The sequence below is a fragment of the Bos taurus genome, chromosome 26 (genome assembly GCF_002263795.3).
Source record: "Bos taurus isolate L1 Dominette 01449 registration number 42190680 breed Hereford chromosome 26, ARS-UCD2.0, whole genome shotgun sequence".
Lineage (NCBI taxonomy): Eukaryota > Metazoa > Chordata > Mammalia > Artiodactyla > Bovidae > Bos > Bos taurus.
In genome coordinates, this window is record NC_037353.1 from 9,553,154 (window position 1) to 9,568,376 (window position 15,223).

At 33.5% G+C, this 15,223-nt stretch overlaps 1 protein-coding gene across 3 annotated transcripts in view; it reads left to right on the forward strand.

The window, feature by feature from the left end:
- The window catches only part of PTEN (phosphatase and tensin homolog), a 101,213-nt gene extending 86,883 nt beyond the window's left edge, over nt 1-14,330 (forward strand). For 2 of the 3 annotated variants that reach the window (XM_005225404.5, XM_015460596.3), the window contains 4 exons: nt 109-250; nt 5,634-5,800; nt 8,161-8,385; nt 10,842-14,330. In XM_005225404.5, the coding sequence (XP_005225461.1) occupies nt 109-250; nt 5,634-5,800; nt 8,161-8,385; nt 10,842-11,027 (720 nt within the window). In that variant the 3' untranslated portion in view covers nt 11,028-14,330. The remainder of the gene's footprint in view (nt 1-108; nt 251-5,633; nt 5,801-8,160; nt 8,386-10,841) is intronic. The other variant, NM_001319898.1, reaches the window with a different exon arrangement.
- The last annotated feature ends 893 nt before the right edge of the window (nt 14,331-15,223 follow it).

Consider the following 15,223-nt stretch of genomic DNA (forward strand, 5'->3'; position numbering starts at 1 on the left):
TGTTAGATCATTTAAGGTCAAATTTTTAATGTATATATATTCTTCAGCAGATACAATGAAACTTTTCTTTTGACTTTGCCTTTTTGTCTTTTTTTGTCTGTTCACCAGGGAGTAACTATTCCCAGTCAGAGGCGCTATGTGTATTATTATAGCTACCTGTTAAAGAATCATCTGGATTATAGACCAGTGGCACTGTTGTTTCACAAGATGATGTTTGAAACTATTCCAATGTTCAGTGGTGGAACTTGCAGTAAGTGCTCTAAATTCCCATCCTTTCATTTACTGTAACCCTTTTCTTAACATATGTAGAAGTTTATAAAAAATCTAGAAAGAAATTTACCACACTTAAACTTTATTCAAGTTTGTGTATTTCTGAGGTGTCCAAACTGATTACTTAAACTCAGCTCTTCAGCACACATTGGCCTAAGGAAGGCAAGACCATTGGGTCTGAAAGTCTTGAAGTAATATTACATTTATGAAAGAAGTATTCTGTGCCACAACCACCAAATGCAGCCTATATTCTGACTTGGTGACTTAAAGCCTGTCCTGTCAGTGATTCAGTATGAGTGATTGAGCATTGAGATTCACCACTTCAGTGGTGTTAGGGTAGGAACCAATTCCTCAGTATCTTAGGAAGATCAGATATTAATAGAAATGGTGATAAGAAGGTTAAAAAGAAAACAGTTAAAAGACGTGGCAACATGCTGAAGTATATTGATTGAGTGTGGAGTATTAGAGAAAACCTAGATTTAGATCTGAGTTCCAGTGCTAAAGAGGCTTCCCAAATGGCTCAGTAGTAAAGAATCACCTACTAGTACAGGAGACATGGATTTGATCCATGGGTGCCCTCTCGGGTGATTCCTTTGGAGGAGGAAATGGCAACCCTTTCCAGTATTCTTGCCCAGCAAATCCCATAGACAGAAGAGCCTGACGGGCTGCAGTCCATGGGGTCAAAAAGAGTTGGACGTGACTAAGTGACTGGGACCCCTCTGTCCCCCCGCCCCCACCCCAGTGCTAGAGTCGTCATTAATGTGCTATGTAACCAAGGGCACATCATCTACCTCACCTCTCTTTGTTTATCAATAATATGAGGATATTTTGAAATCTGAAACTTCCTAGAAAAGTGCTAAATGAAGATCATGTCATTGATGTCTGCCTTTAATTTATCTCTCCCATCCTAACCTCTGTAAGCCTACCTCAGTCCTCCTGGTCCTTTTCTGCTTTTCTCCTATTTTTTGCCAGAGTTCTTAAGCTAGACTGATAGGAACCTTAAAACTTTGACCCTAAGCAGGTGGTCACGAGAGAACACGTGGAAGTGTTAATGCGGACCTATAAAAGAACAGACTGTGCTGCTTTTTTCTGTTAGAGTTTCTTGTATTAGTTTCTGTCTTGGAAGTGGTTAGTTGTTTTTTTTGTTTTTTTTTGTTTTTTTTTAATTTTATTTTATTTTTAAACTTTACATAATTGTATTAGTTTTGCCAAATATCAAAATGAATCTATCACAGGTATGGTTAGTTGTATTTTCACGTTTGTGTCTGTGTCTGCTCAGTTGTGTCTGACTCTTTGTGACGCCATGGACTGTAGCCCGCCAGGCTCCTCTGTCTATGGGATTTTCCTGGCAAGAATACTGGAGTGGGTTGCCATTTCCTATTCCATTTCATGTTTAAGAACTGTGTTTTGTTTATTTAGAATACAATTTTGTAGTTTCTAGATAAGATGTAACTGTATTATTTTTCTAATACCTCTAACAGTATTTCAGTGATGCTTTGCAATTTGTTGGTGGTTTTATTTTTTAGCTTAAAGTTTTCTTCTTGACAGTATTTATGTAATTTAAAGGCTTTCTGACCCTGAATTAATTTATACCTAGGGAATTAATTTCTTTATGTTGTTTGTCAGGTGTGATCACCTTCATTAGATCTTTCCCGTATTCTTAGGGCAAGTTAACTTTATTTATCAAAGACCTTAACATAGCATGTGGAAGACTTCAAAGAGACCCCATTGATGTTTTTGTCATCTCAGTACAGTTTTAAAAACTGCTGAGTACAAGATACTATGCTGTCAAGAGGTGATTGACATAGGAATTTAGATTTATAGCAGAGAAGGGAAAGGAAAAAAACACGCAAAAAACTCATGCTCTTCCTATAGTGTTAGAGATCAGTGTAAGAGCCAAATGGCAAGATATAAAATATTACAGAAATAAACATTTAGTTCAGTAATTTTATCTACTCTAATTTTTTTTTCCGTATTGGTCCCTAGCAAACATCTGTCAACTCTCCCAGTTGTGCTCTACCTTTAAACCTGTGTGTTGTGTATGTCTGTGTATATTGGACCTCTCAGTATTATGTTTAAACTTAGCAAGTGACTACTGAGATCTGTTTAATCTTTACTAATTTTCTAGTTCTTTGTTTACATACTATGATTCAATACTGTCTAGTAAAGCTGTAATATATAACTAAATGTGTGGTTGTACGTGTAAATTACAAATAGTATATTCAGAAAAATCAAGTTGGGGGGAGTTGTCAAATAGTTTCGTGAAGGAAGTCCAGATCTTTATTGAACATTGGAGAAAGCATACAATTTAGATTGGCCTTTAAACCAAAGAAAATTACAGGCAGTAGGAAATAGCTTGAATTGAAGCACAGCAGAAGGAAATGAGCTGGACAAGAAATATAGAGATGGAGAATAGAATAGGAATAAAATGTGTGGCTGACTGTTAGAAGACTCCAGATAGGCATATCAGGCTTGATTTGATAAATACTAGTTGTCAGTGATCATAGCTTAAGCTGTAGTTGGGTACAGTTTTGTAGAAAGTAGTGATTGCACGAGGGAAGAAAAAACAGTGAAATTTAAACAGTTGAATTAACATGACTTTCTTTAAGCCAGGTATGCTTTGCTAGGGCAGTCAAATGATTAGTTTTTCTTTTGCCATTTATATCTAAATATTTTACTCTGGTCAGGTGAATAAGTCACAGGAAAGGGAAGAAAGAAAAGGGAATCTGAGACTTGGAGACATGAATGTTGATATTTTGGTTTTAAACATATGTTTTAAATCAGGTAAAGGTGAGCTGTTTACATGAACATATTCACTTGGTACTTGAAAGTATGGATTTGAACTTATGTGAAAGATATGTCATATTTTGAGAAGCATCAGGAACAAGACATGGTAGTTAAGCCTTTCATATAAATTTGGAATAGGGCTAGAATATGAAATCAGTCCTGGGTGTTCTTTGGAAGGAATGATGCTAAAGCTGAAACTCCAGTACTTTGGCCACCTCATGGAAGAGTTGACTCATTGGAAAAGACTCTGATGCTGGGAGGGTTTGGGGGCAGGAGGAGAAGGGGACGACAGAGGATGAGATGGCTGGATGGCATCACCGACTCGATGGATGTGAGTTTGAGTGAACTCACGGGAGTTGGTGATGAACAGGGAGGCATGGCGTGCTGCGATTCATGGGGTTGCAAAGAGTCGGACACGACTGAGCGACTGAACTGAGAATATGGGAAGGCTCAGACGGAAATAGTGTGAGGACTGAGACAAACAGGATTCATAATGGTTTCGGTTTAGGAGGAGGAAGAGGAATCAGTGAAGAAAACGAAACGTAAAAATAAAGTATCTTCTGCAAAGTTGTCAGGGGTTAACGACCTTTTTCTTATTTGATTATTGTCTTAATATTTCTAAATAAAGAAAAAGTTGCTATCTTCTATATATCTAAAAGGGTTAAAAAAGTTAATAAAAGATGATCACTGTGATTTTTCTCATAGTATATCAATATATGTCCATCCAAAAAAAAATTCTAAGTTTTATTTCATTTCTGTTCTATTAGAGCACCATTTATCCTATCAAAGACATATATATATATATATCAGTTGTGTCTTAGTCAAAAGAACCATACTAATGTTGGACTTCTGTTAAGTTTGGTCTTATCTATCTAAAATGTGAAATTTATACTTTAAAGAAAATTGTCTTCTTTAGGGATTTGAGGGAATATTTTTCACTTATTAAAACTTTAGCTTAGTTTTTTGAGGAAATATCTAAGTAACACTAATTTCTAATAAGATTATTTATTTATATAATTCTAAAAGTCTTGAAGGCGCACATTTTAGATGTAGTTTAATTAAAATCTGTTAATTCAGATTTCACAGTTAATTTGCTTTTTAAACTCCTGAGATTAAGATGATCAGATTCTGAATTAGTGGAGTTTGAATTAATATAATTACAAGGCATTTTCATCCTGATTGGTTTTTATCAGTTTTAAAATCATACTTTGTTCACTTCTTCAAGCTGGACTTCTCAGTGAAATTTTCAGTGTCAAATTAAGTCTTGTAAAATAGCTCATTGTACTTTGAATCTTTAGTCAAGGAAGTGAAGATTATTGATAGGTTGTTAGTGTAACATTTCTCTTTTTAGAGTTCCTTTTTCTCATCAATGTCTCACAAATCCATATTGCAGTAAACACTCATGCTTTTTATCAAGCTTACTATTTATTTATTATGTGATTGATGATATTGCATTAAGTATTGTATAGATGAGCCAGTAGGTGTTTATTATAGTGGAAAATTTATTTAGCTTGAATAAGCTTTTTGCCTTTAGAGTTGTGGTCACATTGATAAAGAATGTGATACATTTTCCCCCCCATATTTAAGGATGATGTCTTTTGGTGCTGAGAACTTTATGTCTATGTATTTATGTATTTCTCATTTACTTTACGCAAGCTTATGTTTTTATTTCTTAATTATCTTGGTATGTTTTGAAACTTTAAAAACCCACTTCTTCCCTCCTCAGTTTAATTACTTTCTTTCTTAACTGCTAGGATCTTAATGTTCGTAACTTGAAGCCAAATTCTGTCATCAGTGTCATTAGTATAAATGTATTTATGAGCAGATTTAAAAAATAAAACACATAAGCCTTTCTTTTCACACTTAGCTGCCTTTTAATTGCATTGCTAATATAAACAATATATTTTGAGATTATTTTATTTTTATTATTATTATTTTTTTTTTACCATTTATTTTAAAACAGACATGGACCAAAGTCAAAATACTTGTTAATGAAACTGGAATGTGCTTTGAAGAGAGGGAGATTGTGCTATAATTTGTACTTGATGTCTGTTGCATTTCTTTGCAGACACTTCAAATCTCTTCCTGTTTCTTGTGGTGGCTTTATATACCTTTAAAAATAAAATATGAATTATAGGTAAAATGAAATATGGTTAATATTTTTATAATTGTTGAAACTTGTGTTTATGGAATGTATTATAACTTTGTTATAGGTTATATTTTCTTCTTCTAAATGTGTAAGGATTGGTATTTTGTGGTTTTTATTCTGTGTTACAGACTTTAAAATACTGCAGCAAATACCTGTTTTAAAAGTTCCTTTTAATGTTACCTCATATTGACGGTACAAATTAGGGAAAATCTGGTATTGATTATATTTTGCTGTAGTTTATTTCCACTGATTTATTTCTATCTATCTACCTGTTTGTTATTTTCTATCTATTGATTTGTTTTAGTTGGGGCATTAAAGATGCAAAATTACTACTTTGTGTCTGTTGCTAATACTAATCATCAAAATAGCTTTTGACAGTTAAAGACATTTCCTGTGAAGTGATACTAGTATGTATTTGACCATGCAGATCCTCAGTTTGTGGTCTGCCAGCTAAAGGTGAAGATATATTCCTCCAATTCAGGACCCACACGACGGGAAGACAAGTTCATGTACTTTGAGTTCCCTCAGCCATTGCCTGTGTGTGGTGACATCAAAGTAGAGTTCTTCCACAAACAGAACAAGATGCTAAAAAAGGTTTGCTCTTTACTTTTTTGGGGAAAAATATCCAAAATAACCATACCTTGAATAGTAACCTCAGATCTTTTGCTTAAAGCATTTAGTTGGGCAGAAATCATTCTGAAAGGAGAGACTAAAAGATGTGTTTTCTGTCTGACATCTAATAAATCATGAATAGTTTTCTACTAAATCTGCACAGGCTTTGCTTACTATGGCATCAGTGAGCCATTATAGTGGTACATAGTCCTAGGAGAAGGAAAAGGCCATCTGACATTGTAATTTGAGATGAATTTTTCTTAACTTGGGTTATGCAGATAAATTCTGTAAAAATATTAAAGATTGCATATGTACCCCATTCAATCAGTTACAGTCCTTTTAGAAGAGATGATTGATGAAACCGAGAAGTAAGCATGGGGCACAAGTTTGAAAAAAAATTTTGGTCTGTTTGTAAAAATAAAATCTGTTTCCCCCATTTTGGTTAATGTTTGTTGAGACTGGGTCATTTTATATTTAGCTTCTTCAGATTTACTGAGTATTTCAATTTTTAGCTAGGCGAGGAATAAATATGAAGAGGAAGTAATAAAGAATGAAAAAATGTGGTATTTAAATATACACGTTTAGAAAGTCAGTGAGGTTTGCATCTCACTGAGCTATGTTTAGAGAATATAGGAGCTCATTTTAAAACAGTCTTGGTTTAAAATACTGAGTGTGAACATTTAAGGTGAGCCTAAGGTGCAGAATATTTAGATAGTAACGAGCAGAAACAGTGGTTGTGTGTATTGTTCCTGCCTCCTAAACATACCAGCTAGTAGTGTATCACTAATCTTTAGACAGTCTCCATAGTCAGATTGATTTCCTTTTCCTGAATTTTAGCTTTTTATTGTTGTTGTTGAGAGAAAATAAGGAAGCTTCATTTACTACAAAAATTTTGACTTGTATTTTGCTTATCAGAAGAAATATATTTTTCTTTATCCAGAATCCAAGTAGCTAGAAAATCACAAGATGTAAAACTGATTTTTTTTCACCAGAAACCCATTTCCTATGTGTACTATATAAATAAAAGTTAAGTATATCTCCATAACTTTGAAAATATATTTTTCAATAATCCAAGAGGTATTAATAAATGTTTTGCAGTTAAGGTAAACTTTTTCTTTTATTCATTGTAAGAATAGCACACATAAAAATTTTATATTTTGCTTTTAAAAGTAAGCACCTGTATCACATTTTCAATACTTTTAGGAGTGCACTAATTCTTATTCTTCCAATTTACATTAACACATGTAAAATTGAAGGTTAAGTTAAATATTTATAATAATTTGTGTATCTTGAATTACCTTACATTTATTTCCATTTTATGTGATATTCCTTGCATGTTGTAAGAGTTTGGTGTGTTTTAAACAAAGCAGTTTTTCTATAATTAGTGCTTTAGCACAATCCACAGTTTTTAAAGTTTTAAATTTTACTAGTTTATTTTCTTCTGACTCTTTAAGTGAAGTATGTGTGTAGTTACTAACTCAGTAACTTTGCTAAAATAATTGAAATTAATAAGACATTTTAAAAAGACTTCTACCACATTATAAAATTGCTGTGCTAGGTGCTGTTAAAAGATACAAAAACATTTAAGACATAAGTTCCTTAAGGTTCTTACCATCTTCCCAGGAAAATAAACTTGAAGATAAATTAGAATAAAAGGTTTAAATGGCAGGTTAAGGTACCAGATAAGATGTCACAGGGCTGTACATCATTAATTGTCAAATGATGCATACAGGCCAGTTCCACTAATCAAGAGAGAACAGTTTCTATGTTGATCAGGAAAGGTTTGAAGTAGTGAATTTCTGATGTGATTTTTGTTTTAATTTACAAGACCTTGTTATTAGTAAGAAGTTTTTTTTTTTTTTTTAAGTGGGCATTTTGTAACAATGAAAAGTTGAAGTTCGTAACACCTTTCAGTGCTTCATTGGAAAGTTGTACTGACATTTCAGGAGCTTTTGTTAAAGTAAATTTTGTAATAGCTTGTTGAAACACAGAGGAAATTAAATCCATTTCTGAATTTTTTTAGTATATAATATAAACTCAACACTTTAAAAAACTAACATTAGACTAGAAAAGATACTTTACTTAAGGTATTAAAGTAAGTTTATTTTAGCACTTGTGGAACTACATTTTGGTCTAGATTTGAATTAAAGGAAACTTCCTATGGGAGTTAGATGCTGTAGACAGATAACCCATAGATTGCCCAGTATTAGTTTTTGTGTTTACCTTTGTTGGGAATATTAAATAGCACATGGCATGATGTGTTCACTTCCTAGGACAAATGTTGAATAAATTAGCATTGTTTTTAAAAAAAAAATTCAAATATGCTTTTTTTTTTTTTAAAGGACAAAATGTTTCACTTTTGGGTAAACACATTCTTCATACCAGGACCAGAGGAAACCTCAGAAAAAGTAGAAAATGGAAGTCTATGTGATCAAGAAATTGATAGTATTTGCAGTATAGAGCGTGCAGATAATGACAAGGAATATCTAGTACTCACTTTAACAAAAAATGATCTCGACAAAGCAAATAAAGACAAGGCCAACCGATACTTTTCTCCAAATTTTAAGGTCAGTTAAAAACATATTGACAAGTTGATGAGTGGCTCTGTGTGTTTGTTTTATTCTAGGTATATAGCTGGTGAAAGACTTGGACGGTTAATTTTTAAACTAAGTAAATCATAAGCATTGTTCACGTAGCAGTAACCTAAAACTTTCTAATGAAATCCAGGATGCACAGAGAGTCAAAAGGCTACCTTTTCCTTACCCTGTTCTTTGCAATTTGGTGAAATACGGGGCATAGGTTGGGGAGGGGATTTAAGTTGAATATGAAGTAAGAATAGGTGAAGAAGGAAGTGGGAAGGAACTCAGCCCTTTAGGAATGATTCATATGGAATGTTTTCACTGCTTCTACCCTTCTCCCTCTCCATTTTGTTCTCAACTCCTTAGAGCGATCTTAAAAATGACTTGATTGTATCAGTCTTGTTTATACTTTTTAAAGATCTGTGGTTTTTTGATGGGACCTGCAGGAAACTGTATAATTTAGCATGGGACTACTTTCTACACCTAGTCTAGCCACATTCTCTTCCTGCAGTTCATTCAGGATGGTCTCTTGTCAGTTCTTCAGTTGCTTCAGGTCTTTCCAGTTCGTTTCCTTCTCCCCATAGCTCTCCAGCCCTTGGCCTTTCCCTGCCCTTCACTTGGCTGTCCTCCTTACATCCTAACCTTCGCTTCAATCTCATGTGCTCCGAAAGGCCTTCTCTGATCATCCTCTCCTCTTCTTCCTTTTTTTTAAACTCTGCCTACCTCCTCTTGTTACGGAATTATTTGATTCATTTTACTTTTATCTATGTCACACGTATTTGTGTACTTTTGTTTATATTTATAGATGAGAATTCAAATCAGGTTAAAAATCTGACTTGTGAACATTCCCTAATGGTTGTTTGCCATTTTTTTCTTCTTCTCATTTCTTCTTCTGTATTGTACCTGATTTTTCTCTCTCCCTTTCTCCACACCCTCTTCCTTTCTTTTTTAAAATTCTCTCTTCATTCCATTTTTATAACATGTAGCAAACTTAATCATATAAGTTTAAGGATATTGCTAGTAGTAATAAAAATAAAGAGGGGCTACCTGTTTCAAGTGAAAATGGAGCTAATAAGTGCCTTCAGATCTTATATTTAAAGTGTTTTGAAGTGTCTTGTAGAATTTGTAAGTTTGTTTACTTTCTTTTCTCTGTCTACATTTTCCTCAGTTACTAGCTTTTAAAGTGTGACTTACTCTAATTTTATTTTTTTTGTTTTAATGTTACAAGAGGTTTTATATTTGTTATTACAAATAAAGCTATTGCAGTTATCAGTAAACACATATAATATCATATAATGGTAAGTGCTTTGGAAAAATAAAGCAGAGATAGGAGAGAGAGTGGCCTTGGTGTATTTTTTAGTGGGATGATTAGAGAAGGCCTCGCCAAGAAATTGACTTTAATTAGAGGCCTAAGTGAAATGAGGGAGCTATAAAATATCTGGGAAAAGAGGAAAGAGCAGATGTAGAAACCCTGAGACAAGAGTGAGCTTAGTGTATTTGAAGAGCAATAGATAAGAAATCATTTTGACTCACACACATCAGTCCAAGTGTGAATACATTGAGTGTGTTCTCCACAGGAAAGATGTAACCTGATTTTTGTCTTTAAAAGTTTCCTCTGTCCTCTCCTTTAAAATGAAGGCTAGAGGAGGGCAAGAGTGAAGCTAGGACACTAGTTGAAGGTGGAACTAAAAGGCTTTCCTGATGGAGTGGTTATTGAATGTAAGAAAAAGAAGAGTGCATAATGACTCTTGGATCATGTGGGCAGGGCTGTAGATACAATAGACTGATCAAAGAATTGGATGTCAGATCTAATTTAAATCCCACATCCACTGCCTACTAGATACGTGGCCTTTAGCAAGTGTCCTAGCCTTTCTGAACTATAGCTTTCTCTCTTTTAAAAGAGAAAGACCTATCTTGTAGAGTTGTTTTGACAGTTATTCCAGCTCTGCTTGTAAAGGTCGTTGGTTCACTGTTTAGAGCGCTGTATGATATTAACTTTTTTATTACTCCCTTTCAGTGAAGTTTTTAGGGCGAATGGAATCCTAAACATCATTGTTAATGTTATCTGTATTAGAAAATACGTTGAATTTCAGACAGGCTGTAAGTGAAATATTCTTTTGAAACTCAACTCTTTGTGAGTTGAATTTTGTGATTGAAAAAATATTATGTGGACTATTGAAATCAGTACATTTCTTTTGTAGAATTATTTCATTAATGCCTGTAGTTTATGCTTATTTAAAAAAACGCGTAGTATATTAACATCCCAGTTTCTTTTCAGTGTATACCAAGAAAGAAAATGTAGGAAATCTTGAGAATGTCATTTAAAAGGCTCTTTAAAGATTATATATGTCATAGTACTTGAAAATGAATCTGATAAAGATATGTATCTTTGAGGGTGGTCAGATTTATTGATTTTTCATTTACACTTTCTCTTCTTTCTCTAGGTGAAGCTGTACTTCACAAAAACAGTAGAGGAGTCATCAAATCCAGAGGCTAGCAGTTCAACTTCTGTAACACCAGATGTTAGTGACAATGAACCTGATCATTATAGATATTCTGACACCACTGACTCTGATCCAGAGAATGAACCTTTTGATGAAGATCAGCATACACAAATTACAAAAGTCTGATTTTTTTTTTTTATCAAGAGGGATAAAACACCATGAAAACAAACTTGAATAAACTGAAAATGGACCTTTTTTTTTTTTTTTTAATGGCAATAGGACATTGTGTCAGATTACCAGTTATAGGAACAATTCTCTTTTCCTGACCAATCTTGTTTTACCCTATACATCCACAGGGTTTTGACACTTGTTGTCCAGTTGAAAAAAGATTGTGTAGTGTCATGTATATACCTTTTTGTGTCAAAAGGACATTTAAAATTCAATTAGGATGAATAAAGATGGCACTTTCCCATTTTATTCCAGTTTTATAAAAAGTGGAGACAGACTGATGTGTATACGTAGGAATTTCTCATTTTGTGTTCTGTCACCAACTGAAGTGGCTAAAGAGCTTTGTGATACACAGGTTCACATCCTACCCCTTTGCACTTGTGGCAACAGATAAGTTTGCAGTTGGCTAAGAGGAGTTTCTAAAAGGTTTTGCTACATTCTAATGCATGTATTCGGGTTAGGGGAATGGAGGGAATGCTCAGAAAGGCATTTGTTGTGTGCTGGACTCTGGACCATATACCATCTCCAGCTATTTACACGCACCTTTCTTTAGCATGCTACAGTTATTAATCTGGACGTTTGAGGAATTGGCCGCTGTCACTGCTTGTTATTTGTGCATTTTATTTTTTTTAAGCATATTGGTGCTAGAAAAGGCAGCTAGAGGGAGTGAATCTGTATTGGGGTACAGGAATGAACCTTCCACAACATCTTCAGAATCCACAAATGAAGGGATTTAAAAGTAATGTGGTCATAGATAAGAAACACAGCAACAATGACTTAACCATACAAATGTGGAGGCTATCAACAAAGAATGGGCTTGAAACATTATAAAAATCGACAATGATTTATTAAATATGTTTTCTCAGTTGTAATGACTGCTCCATCTCCTGTGTAATCAAGGCCAGTGCTAAAAGTCAGATGCTATTAGTACCTACATCAGTCAACAACTTACACTTAACGTTATTAGTTTTCAATCGTGTACCTGCTGTGGATGCTTCATGTGCTGCCTACAAGCTTCTTTTTTCTCATTAAATATACAATATTTTGTAATGCTGCACAGGAAATTTCAATTTGAGATTCTACAGTAAGCGGTTTTTTTTTCTTTAAAAATTTATGATGCACTTATTCAATCCAATAGATGTCAGCCGTTCCACCCTTTTGACCTTACACATTCTATTACAATGAGTTTTGCAGTTTTGCACATTTTTTAAATGTCATTAACTGTTAGGGAATTTTACTTGAATATTGAATACATATAATGTTTATATTTAAAAGGACGTTATTTGTGTTAAAAAGGAAATTAGAGTTGCAGTAAATTTTCAACACTGCACAAATAATAAGTCATTTACTTTTTCAGTAGAAATTGTCCCACATAATGCTTTTATCAATTTGCTATTGAAAGAATAGATTTTTTTAAATGTGCAGTGTTGAATCATTTTTCATAGTGCTAGAGTTAGGATTAGGGCTTCAATTTCACTTCTTAAATATCATATATTTGATATGCCCAGACTGCATATGATTTTAAGCAGAGTACAACTACTATTGTAAAGTTAATGTGAAGATATGATTAAAAATCATTTTTTTCCCAGAAATTTGATATCTTTCAAATTACACCTTGACCTTGAAACATTTGACTATCCAGCCAATTTATTTCTTATTGGTGTAAAATCTCATTTTCAATAACTTATTGGTGCTGAAATTGTTCACTAGCTGTGGTCTGACCTAGTTAATTTACAAATACAGATTGCATAGGACCTACTAGAGCAGCATTTATAGAGTTTGATGGTAAATAGATTAGGCAGAACTTCATCTAAAATATTCTTTAGTAAATAATCTTGACATGTTTTCCATACCTCGTCAGTTTCATTCAAAAAATAAGGTTTTAAAATTTTTTAACAAAGCGGTTAGTATTTACACATTTATATTTAAACACTGATATGTAGAGAATTGATTGACTGCTCATAAGTTAAATTGGTAAAGTTAGAGACACCTATTCCTCAGCCCTTATCATTGAAATTTATCTCACCTTGTCTTTCATAAAAGCTGAAAACTGTTGACTAAAATGAAAATCAACTATTTGTGTTTTGAAGATAGTTATTAATACTGTTGTTTGTTACAGTTTTGGGCACAGTATATTAAAGCATAACTTGTATTGTTCCAATATGTAACATGGAGGGCCAGGTCATAAATAATGACATTATAATGGGCTTTTGCACTGTTATTATTTTTCCTTTGGAATGTGAAGGTCTGAATGAGGGTTTTGATTTTGAATGTTTCGATGTTTTTGAGAAGCCTTGCTTACATTTTATGGTGTAGTCATTGGAAATGGAAAAATGGCATTATATATATTATATATATATAAATATATATTATACATACTACTCTCCTTTATTTCAGTTACCATGCCCATAGAATTTGACAAGAATTGCTATGACTGAAAGGTTTCCGAGTCCTAATTAAAACTTTATTTATGACAGTATTCATGATTAGCCTGAAATGCATTCTGTAGGTAAATCTCTGAGTTTCTGGAATGTTTTCTTAGACTTTTTGGATGTGCAGCCGCTTACTTGTCTGAAGTTACTTGAAGGCATCACTTTTAAGAAAGCTTACAACTGGGGCCCTGTACCATCCCAAGTCCTCTGTAGCTCCTCTTGAACATTTTTCTGCCATTATTATTAAAGGGTAGTTGAGTAAATAGCATCACCATTTTTCACTGTGGCACAGGTTATAAACTTGAGTGGAGTTTACCGGCAGCATCAAATGTTTCAGCTTTAAAAAATAAAAGTAGGGTACAAGTTAATGTTTAGTTCTAGAAAATTTGTGCAATATGTTCATAACGATGGCTGTGGTTGCCACAAAGTGCCTCGTTTACCTTTAAATACTGTTAATGTGTCATGCATGCAGATGGAAGGGGTGGAACTGTGCACTAAAGTGGGGGCTTTAACTGCAGTGTTTGGCAGAGTTGCCTTCTACCCTGCCAGTTCAAAAGTTCAATCTGTTTTCATATAGAATATATATACTAAAAAATTTCAGTCTGTTCAACAGCCTTACTCTGATTCAGCCTCTTCAGATACTCTTGTGCTGTGCAGCAGTGGCTCTGTGTGTAAATGCTATGCACTGAGGATACACAAAAAATACGATGTGTACAGGATAATGCCTCCTACCAATCAGATGTCCATTTGTTATTGTGTTTGTTAACAGCCCTTTATCTCTTAGTGTTATAAACTCCACTTAAAACTGATTAAAGTCTCATTCTTGTCATTGTGTGGGTGTTTTATTAAATGAGAATATTTATAATTTAAATTGCTTAGGTTCATTGACATTTTAATGATGGGCAGCCAAATGTAATTAATAAGTTTTTTGTAAGGTTTTTTTTTAACCCCCTGCTGTCCTTCAACGCCTGCAGTTACATAAAAACATGGGCCCTTATCAGTTTGGGAGTAGAGTACCAATCTACTCATGTTTGAGAGGCATTTAGCTTTTTTAGGATCTTAGTCTAATACTTAGTAAATTGTTTCAAGCACAATTTAAATTGCACATATTAAATAATACGCTAATCCCAAAATGTTCACGATTTTTGAAAAATCATGCATATATCTATATATATATATATTCTACTAAGTGGGGTGTCTGAAGGTAATTGCCCAGAATGGATTTGATATCTCAGATTTCAATTTTGTGGCTTTTCCATTCTTTGATTCTGTAATACGCCATCAACATGGGAAGCTTCATCTGTTCATTGTGACTTATACTCTTTAAAAATTGATATTCCACAATAGTCTAAAGACTTCATGTTCCTGAACTTAATCTTATTTCTCATATTTTTAAGAGCGCAAAAACTAAGTAAGGCATATCCTTTCACAAAGCATAGTAAGGTAATAAGTGAAAGTGTAGCTTATACGAATGTTAAAGCAGATCATTTATGTAACAATTTAATGTTATTTCAAGTTTACATTTTCTCTAACTTTGAAAAAGTGAATAATATATAAAGTATGAAAAGTGTGTGTGTGTGTGAGTACACACATTTTTTTTCTTTTTAGATATCTTAAGTATGGATGAAAACCATCCTGGAGTCTAAGATCATTCTGATTTATAAGATGATCTTGGTGGTGTCTGGAAAATAGGAATTTACTGTTTTTTTTTTTTCTTAATTG